Genomic DNA, 9337 nt, shown 5'->3' with positions numbered 1-9337 from the left:
AAAGTTCCACATGTCCAATTATTGACCCCTGACGTGAGGTAATTATTTATAAGAATTGTTAATGATATTAATCCTTACATAAACTTTATCCAGTAAAAAGCTTAAAAATATTTCAGTAACTTATTTGTGTTATTTTTAAAGCAAAAAGGCAAACCTAACTTAGTTTTGCTTGAATGCTTGAAGTCATGAATTTTTTAAAAAAGGTGAATAACTGATTAAAGTGCTGCATGGTTTTATAAAAATCAATTAAAAAACAAGCCAGAAAGCGTGAAGCAGACCTGCAGGAAGAGGGAAGTGAGGACACCACATTGTGTTTGCTCTGAAGGTGCTGGCTCAGCTTTAACAGCTTCACTGGCTTTTACCGCTCAAAGCTGCTAATTTTTAACCCGCCTCAGAGTTTAATTATGCTTATAATTACAGTACAAGCAAAGAAAGTGTCATCTCCACAAACAGCTGCAGCAGTGATGAAGGTGTTTCTCTCTCTCTCTCTCAGGACTGTGGCTTCAGTCACTCATGGTATCTGTCCGTGTTCAGCGTCCTGTGCTGCCTGGGCATCGTCCTCTGCCTCGCCACCTCTGTGACCGTGGAGTGGACGGGCCTGAAGGTGGCCAAAGAGCTTCACCACAACCTGCTCAATAAGATCATACTGGCCCCCATGAGGTACGGCTTCTTGTCTCGGGTTGGGGGGAACCTGTATGTGTGTGTGTGTGTGTGTGTAACAGATAATTTATACGAGGAGGCAGAGTTAAAAGCGCCTCATTACTCTGAGCCCAATCTGCTTCCCTCACATGAAACCAAACAGTCAGCACTTACCCTGAGCACACACAGCTGGAGTTTACACAAGGACATTTAACCTAAAAGAAAAGTTTATTTCTGACTTTGTGGAAATCTTTAAAATGTAATTACATACATTCATACATTCATTTAGAGAAGATTAGATATACTGTTAGGGGATCTGTAAACAAATTCTTTGATATCTGGCAGCCATTTTTATCTTACGTAGAAAATTTTCAGCAGATAACTTTGTCTAATGGTCAAATATTGGTTCTTTGTACACAAACCTGTGCTTTGTATTTTCTGATATGTGAATACAAGATGGTTTCATGTAGAGACAATAGATCCGGTATAGGCGGGGAGGGATGGGAGGGATTTTGGGGGTGTGTGTTTTGTTTTGTGTTTTTGTAAGTCTGTTTTTTTTTTGTGGTTTATGTTAAAAAAAAATAAAAAAGACCTTGATAAAAAAAATGTAATTACAAGCCGAGTATCGTGAATCAAGAATATTTGAGACATTTGGTGAATGTGTTAAACGTTCTTAAACAGATAATTTATTTTAAAATAATTATTTTCAGTAATTACATTAATTGGGTAGGAGGGTATAATGTAATTTTCAGGCACATAGTTCATTTCTATACCACAGTCAAGTAACTAACTTCAGTTATGAAAATGATGAAATTTGACTTTGCACCATTTCCTATCTTAAAACCTTGAAATGGTCTCTGTCTCTTTAAAGGCACAGTGTGTAGGGTGTTGTTAATTCTTTTAACCGAAATTGAAATAACCACTAATGATAATAATAATAAAAAACATGTCTAATCATTGCAGACAAAGACCTTGCTTTATTATTTTTACCTTATAAAAAGCTGTTTATATCTCCATGGTCGCAGGTTGCCACTACAGGCAGCCGTCATCTTGCACCGCCATCTTGTCTACGAAGGCTCATGAAGGACAAACTGCGGTGGCGGCGTCAAAAACGGTTTTAGTCGTAATACTATAAATGTAATATTTGTTGTCTGTCATTGTAGCTGGGATAATTTTACTTATTAAAGCTCATAATCTTACCACTTGAAACATCACTAGCCCTGAAGCTGCTGGTAGACATCGCGGTTGGAATTATCAAAGGTTTTTGACACCTGAGAGACACCGTAGCAACTCCTTTGCGTTTGGAAGCGGGGGGTGGGGGTGGGGGGAGGACCAGGGAGGATGATTCAACCACTCAACCACTAGATGTCGCTGAAAACAACAAATCCTACACACTGTACCTTTAAGAACTTCCTACCATTTCTGACCCTCCCACTTCAGCACGTCTTCGCAACAATGCTTCATGCAGTTTACAACCTTTCGTAGTCGCGTTGTGTTTTGTTGTAAAACAAGAAGCAACATTTTGTAATACTGGCTTTGGAAAATGTCAACTCAGGATGCAGTTAACTTTTAATAAAATGATCCCACGTCGGATCTGGAAAGTGGGTTTTCTGAAGAACTGGAGCGAGTGCAGAGGCTCTTACAAGATGTTTCAGCTTGGTAATATATGTCCCAGTCATCCTTTTATGCGTATACATCAATGTTAAGCTACGTTTTGTGAAAAAACTATAAATATAGATCATTATATAGCTATGTTTTGCAATGAGATCATGGAACCCGAGTAGCTTAGAACACTGAGTGTTTCTAACTTTGTGTCCTTTGTCCGAGGGATGCAAAGGTTTGATTAAAGCTCAGTGTGTATTTGGGGAGAGTAATAGACCCACTTATATGGGTTTTTACCTTTCCCCATTCACCACTATCAAAAATCCGGTGTAGATGTGTGAGGGAGGGGTGCTCGGGGGAGGAGCTTTGGGTAAATTGGCGGTGCTTTGTACCAGCAAGTGTTTAGGCAGCTCTGAATGACTAACAAAGAAGATTCAAGATTTTCTCAAACATGCATGAATGAATCAAAGCTACACTCTGGTTTTGATGACATTACAACACGACATCACCCACACCCAGGGGTGACGGAGAGTTACCAGTTAACTTAACGAGCACGGTTTTGGTTCCTGTCTCTGCGCCCTCAGGCTGTTCGAGACGACGCCGCTTGGCAGCATCCTCAACAGGTTCTCCACCGACACGAACACCATCGACCAGCACATCCCCACCACCCTGGAGTGCCTCTCCCGCTCCACCCTGCTGTGTTTGTGCGCCCTGGGCGTCATCTCCTATGTGACGCCCGTGTTCCTCATCGCCCTCCTGCCGCTCGCCGTCGCCTGCTACTTCATCCAGAAATACTTCAGGATGGCTTCCAGGTGAGTCAGGCCAGAAGAACACACGTCGAGGAAAAAAAAAATCTGTTATTACCCAAACTAGACACATTTATTTGGGTTAAAGAGTGTCAAACTGCAGCAGATAAGGTGTTTGCTCATTCATTAATTAACTTAATTAGATTCTTATGTTTGACTCATCTGAGCTTTGCTTCGTGTGTTTGCGGCTCAGAGACCTGCAGCAGCTGGAGGACAGCACTCAGCTCCCTCTGCTCTCCCACTTCTCTGAGACGGTGGAGGGTCTCACCACCATACGAGCCCTCAGGTCAGGCTTGAGTTTTCTGGATTAATAAAAAATAAGCAGAACCGACGTTTCTGCCTCATGAGTGGAGAAGCTGCGAGCAGACAGGAAGTTGTCGGTGCTGGTGACGATGACTGAAACCCTTCTCATCTGGCAGGTACGAGCCCAGGTTCAGGCAGAGGTTGCTGCAGTTCACCGACGCCAACAACATCGCCTCGCTCTTCCTCACAGCTGCCAACCGTTGGCTGGAGGTCCGCATGGTAATGACCCGTCTGCTGCTCGGATCTTTAAAATTCTGATCAGTTCTGCTCCTCTGATCCTCACGCCTCTGGCTCACAGTCATGTGGACGGATGTTGTTGAGAGACTGCTCCCTCTGTTGGGTCACTGAAATACTGACGATCTGATTAACTCACAGGAAACGTCGACTTTGTCATGTTTAATGTATCGGCTCGTTGACACGATGTCCTCTCTCCTCTCAGCATAATGATGTGTAAAAATGAATCTGTTTCTGTGATTGTTTTTTCTTTAATGCAACGTGTCTTTGTTTCTGCAGGAGTACATCGGAGCCTGTGTGGTGCTGGTGGCAGCTGTGGCCTCCATCACCAACTCTCTGTACAACCAGCTGTCCCCTGGTCTGGTGGGGCTGGGACTCACGTACGCTCTCATGGTACATATTTATACCCTGAGTTTATTCACCGTATAAGAGATGCTATATTTGGCTGTGGCAGAGCGGTTACTCGTCTCTGCCGTTAAAGACCAAGGAGTTTAAGTGCTGGAGTGCGCAGAAACAACATGACCGTGTGATYGGCTGGTGAAGCTAACGGCTAACGCTAAACGGTCAAGACTCTGGATTTCCCATTACTGTACATGTTGACAACAGAGCAGAAAATAAGGACTGACAATGTAGAAATCACAAAAACTATTAATAATAATATAAACACGATTATTATTAATATTTTACAGTTTATAAAATCTGTCTAATGTTTTAAATCATGTCAGAATAGCTGTTTGTGTTATGGATTTATTAACAGAAGATAAACAGGAAAACGTCTCATTTTACAACAAAAATAAGCAGATTTGATTTTATTTAGCTCAATGTGATCTGAGCAGAACATAATATAACAGTTTAAAATTAAAACAATCTTATAAAGTCGATGTAATCACTGTTATTTATTGAACTGGTCAGCAGATATTAGCTTGTGGAGCATATATACAGAGTTTAGCTCTGTTGAATCATGCTACAATTTAACACAAACTATTAAATGTTACTTTGTCCTCTGATTAATATTTAGACCTTCAGAGTGTAAAATAATATTATAAATGTGAGTATTTTTAGGTTCCTGTTAGAGGAACCTGACCTGTTAAGAAGATGTTAGCTAATAGAGACAAGTTTCATCCTATAACCAGAGAACATTTTCTAACTGTTGACTGGTAAAATATAAATATTCTTATTTTTTATGACAGTAAGAAGAAATAATAAATATACTTTATTACAACCTGAAGTCATCATTTTTCAACTAGCTAAAGTCATAAGTTACAGGCTGACTTCAGGTCTGGTTTAGATCATTGTTACTTGTAAATGATATATTTTTCTGGTATAAATCTGCTGTTTTACATGATTGTTGAATGAAATTAACATAGTTATTAATTTATTGTAAAAACATGACATCATAAGTGAAACAGATCTGGTTCATTTGCTGTTTATCTGTTAGTTTCTATGGAGGCTGTGAGCCGTTGCCCTTTTTGGACGCCATTTTTGCTCCTCCATGCTGTCACAGACACTACCAGTGGACGGTATGGGCGGGGCTCAGTCTGGTGATCTTATTCAAGTCTAGGTTCAAGACACTTCAACCTCCTTGCCTACTGGTGGTGCTGGTGGATGATAGCCCCGCCTGTCAGTGTGTTTACATTGTAGCTTAGCATCACCAAGCACCTTTGAGTGTCCTATAAAAAGATCTATACAAGTTTGATGCATTATTATTGTTATATAGATACCAATTGAATGATTTAAATGTGAAAAAAATAAGGATTTAAAAGCAGATATGTCCCCTTTAAATGTTTTTTTTTCTTCATCAAACCTCTGAGCAACTCAAACAGCCRGAGTCTCCAAAGATACACCGCCACAACAAAATGTCAAAATGTCTTTTGATGCGAAAGAACTATATTACATTCAAACTGACCTCTTAAATATGTAWATATCGGTGCCATTTTTGTAATTTCAGAGAAAACGGAGGGCAAAGAAATAGGCAGCCTGTAAAAGTTAGGACTCCTTGAAAGCTCATTTATGGTTTTTAAAACGAGTGAAAGTGATGCTAATTTTAGAGCTTGATGAAAGTGAACCTTTTAACATCCAGTGGTCAGACAGTGATTCAGTTATTTGAAAGTAAAAATAAGCACTTAGAGCAAGAAAATGTTAAAAGTTTTCTTTGTTTAAAATGTAGAAACATAAGAAAAAAACTGAAGAAAGAGCTGAACAAAACCTAAATTCGGTCTGAGGGCCATCCTTAACTCAGAGCTTATATCTGGTGATATCACACAAGATCATTTAGTTATTTTACAAGGTTTGAACAAAACATCTCTTCAGCACAAGATCATTTTAGTCGTAGCCTAAAGACTAAGGCAAGAAATGCTTGAAAGAATGCCTTTAGTTTAAAAATGCATGTGTTCTCTTCGTTGCACTTTCACACAGACCGATGTCCAGACTGAACTGTGTTTCTCTCCTCCTCCTCGTGGTATCAGGTGTCCAACTACATGAACTGGATGGTGCGGAACTTGGCAGACATGGAGGTTCAGCTCGGCTCGGTCAAGAGGATTAACGGTCTGCTCAAAACCGAACCGGAGAACTACGAAGGACTCCTCAGTGAGTGGAGCACAGGATCTCCAATAAATCCGTTTTTTTTCTCAACAAACTTCATGATTTTTAATTTTGCGATAATCACCAACAAGTTGCGTCAACATTAATCTGACATTCGGGGGATTTTCTATTTTCTCGCACCTTTTTAAAAACATCATTAATAAAGAGATAATTGTTAAATCTGTGTTGCTAACAGACTTCTCCGTGTCTCAGCTGTGTCTCAGGTCCCTGACGGWTGGCCCCGGCAAGGAGAAATTAAGATCCAGAATCTGAGCGTTCGATACGACGCCACGCTCAAGCCGGTACTCAAAAATGTCAACGCAGACGTGAGCCCCGGTCAGAAGGTAATAACATCCAGAACACCAGAGTCTAAATAAAAAATAAAAAAAAGATTAAACTGGGCTGCGAAGAATTTTTGATTTGAATCATGTGATTTTTGTGTAAACCTGTGAAACTATTTGAATGTTTTCAGGTGGGAATCTGTGGCCGAACCGGCAGCGGCAAATCATCTTTCTCCTTGGCTTTCTTCCGCATGGTGGACATGTTCGAAGGTACAGTTTAAATAATAAAGTGAAAATAAGACGAATAAATCATTTTCTTTTGTATTGATTTTATTCTCTTTTTCCCCAACAGGGAGGATTGTGATCGACAACATCGACATCTCCAAGCTGCCTCTGCAGACCCTCAGGTCTCGGCTGTCCATCATCCTTCAGGACCCCATCCTGTTCAGCGGCACCATCCGGTACGACGCACTGCTCTGTCAACAGGAAGGCGTCTTCACTGCGGTTTACGTCTGATGATAGTCATAAAGAGGGACGCTCAGAACATTTCCAGGGAGATGTGCAGTTGGCAAACAGACAGTGACGACACTTATCTAAAACTCAGAGAGAGCTGCTTGTAGATAAGAGCTCGTTTCTCTGAAAAGACTATCAGAGCTGTTTATTTTTATGCCTCAGTGGAACGGACCATAAAAAGCTTTCTGTGAGCTGGAGGATGGATGAAAGGAAAATATGTCTTTAAAAGATGCATGAGGCCTTTTTGTGTCTTAGCTCTGAAGTCAACCATCTTGGTCCGGGGTTGGGATAGGGGCGTATTTACTCAGAGGGTCCCACCTGCCGCCCGATGGCTCTGCAGAGTTGGTAAACAGAAAGTGCACGCTCGCTCAAGATCAGGTCCAGTCCTGGKCCACTGGCTCCTACCTGTTTGGGAAGTGCATGGTGGAGACCATTGGAGCCAGCCTATTGATTTGTATGTGCTAAGAGGACATATTCCAGGTGTACTGTTTGAATAAAACTCAGCCAGTACATTGAGTTTTTGTCATGTGATGCACTTTCGTAGGGAGGGAGGAAAGTTCAGAGAAGAGAGGTTTAGACAGAAGAGGGTGAGCATTAGGGGAGGAGTCAGGAGTGGTTGGGGGTGTGGTCTGGTAGGTGTATATAGGATGTTTACAGTGGGGCTGATCTAATCAAAGGAAATGTTTAGATTTTTTAGAAGAATCTTCAGGTGACTGTTTACAGTTCACTGAGGTTAGGAGTATTATTATTATTATTATTATTATTATTATTATTATTATTATTATTATTATTATTATTATTATTATTATTATTATTATTATTATTGGATGTATACTTTGGAGTGAGTAATATAATCTTGGTCTGCCAGTTAGAGGAACTAGTTTAACTGTGGTAGTACCTCCATGTTATGTGGGTGACCCATGACCCATAATGCTTTGCGGTTGGATAGGGGGCGTGGTTTATTGTGGTGTAGGGCTAAGATTTGGTGGATTTGTTTTAATTTTTGAGCCTCGTTTTTGTAATAGTTTTGTTGTTTTAAATAGTATTTGTGGCTATTTTGAGGTCTGAAATTTAAAGAAGCTGGGTATTTTAGGTCTCTGCTTTAGCATGTATCTGTGTGGTTAGTTTAAGGTAAGAGGTCAGGGTTAGGCATGTACCTGTCAAAGCTGTAACTTTAGGTCTACCATTGGGGGGCTATGCTCGAAAACCCTGCATGTCATTTTCAGAAATTACGATTAAACCTATATATGACATTGTAATTATTTTAAACGTGTCAAAGTTACCTAAAGAGAACAAGAGAGTTACATCTGCCTACTTAACCAGTTAATTTCTATTGTTTGTGCAAATTATGTCATTTTATTGGGGGGGTTATATTGACTGAATCAAATTATTGTGGGGGTCATAACCCCCCTAACCCCCCTGCAAATTATGTCTATGGTATCTATGTGGTTAGTTTAGGTAAGAGGTTAGGATTAGTGTCCAAAAGAGGAAATTCCATCCTTTATGTTGCATCTCTACTTAGCCCAAATGTAAGTAAATGTATGTGGTAATTATTTTTGGGTAACAATACTTCTTGGTAATAAATCTTATACTGGGCACCTGGGCTTACCAGAAGCTCAAAACGTGTCAATATCAATAGCAAAATAAGCTGTTTGTCAGAAAATATTTGAGTTTTTTCATGTGCACAACCCACATAGTCAGCTCTACTGCTCATCCCACGGATGTATGTTCCTTACAAATGTGGCGCCATTAAAAAGAGAAATTAACAGACTTTCTGAGAAGCTTTGTTACAACAAAGAAATCATCTAAACATAAATTTCATTACTTTCTGCGTTTGTTAAAACCACACAGCTCTCTGCTAAAGTCTGTAAATCCTGTTAAAAGGTTTTGTTTACCATGAATTCTTGCAGTTTTAGCTCAGTGGGCTATTTTAAGTGAGTTCTGAGTGATGAGACATTAATTCGAAATTTCAGCCAAATGTGAATGTTTATTTTTTTTATCAGTATAGCTGAATCAAGACTTTCTGTAAATAAATTAAATTTTCAGATGAAATTCTGGCTGTTTTTAGGGGAGTTTGATCAGTTTGTTGGACACCAGAAGCAAATGTCCAATATTTTTACATTTGAGACATTTTATTTTAGGCTAACGGATTAAAAATGACCTTAGGTAGATTTGTATGTGGGAGTAATTGTTGTTACAGCACTCAAAGTGTCTTTTGTGTGTGTGTGTGTGTGTGTGTGTGTGTGGCAGGTTCAACCTGGATCCAGAGATGAAAGCAACAGATGAGATGTTGTGGGAAGCATTGGAGATCGCTCAGCTGAAGCCTGTTGTTAAAACTCTCCCAGGAGGTCTGGGTAGGAACACACACACACACACACA

The 9337-nt window shown here is 40.1% G+C and overlaps 1 protein-coding gene across 2 annotated transcripts in view; it reads left to right on the top strand.

The window, feature by feature from the left end:
• abcc8 (ATP-binding cassette, sub-family C (CFTR/MRP), member 8) overlaps positions 1-9337 on the top strand; it is a gene marked incomplete in the record, with an annotated part of 76086 nt that overhangs the window by 61811 nt on the left and 4938 nt on the right. For both annotated transcript variants that reach the window (XM_014005594.1, XM_014005593.1), the window contains 10 exon segments: positions 494-660; positions 2826-3053; positions 3241-3333; positions 3467-3569; positions 3864-3977; positions 6050-6170; positions 6378-6508; positions 6637-6715; positions 6798-6906; positions 9209-9312. In XM_014005594.1, coding sequence (XP_013861048.1) covers positions 494-660; positions 2826-3053; positions 3241-3333; positions 3467-3569; positions 3864-3977; positions 6050-6170; positions 6378-6508; positions 6637-6715; positions 6798-6906; positions 9209-9312 — 1249 coding nt within the window.

The sequence above is a fragment of the Austrofundulus limnaeus genome, unplaced genomic scaffold (assembly GCF_001266775.1).
Source record: "Austrofundulus limnaeus strain Quisiro unplaced genomic scaffold, Austrofundulus_limnaeus-1.0 Scaffold31, whole genome shotgun sequence".
NCBI classification, from domain to species: domain Eukaryota; kingdom Metazoa; phylum Chordata; class Actinopteri; order Cyprinodontiformes; family Rivulidae; genus Austrofundulus; species Austrofundulus limnaeus.
This window is presented reverse-complemented; position numbering and strand designations above follow the sequence as displayed.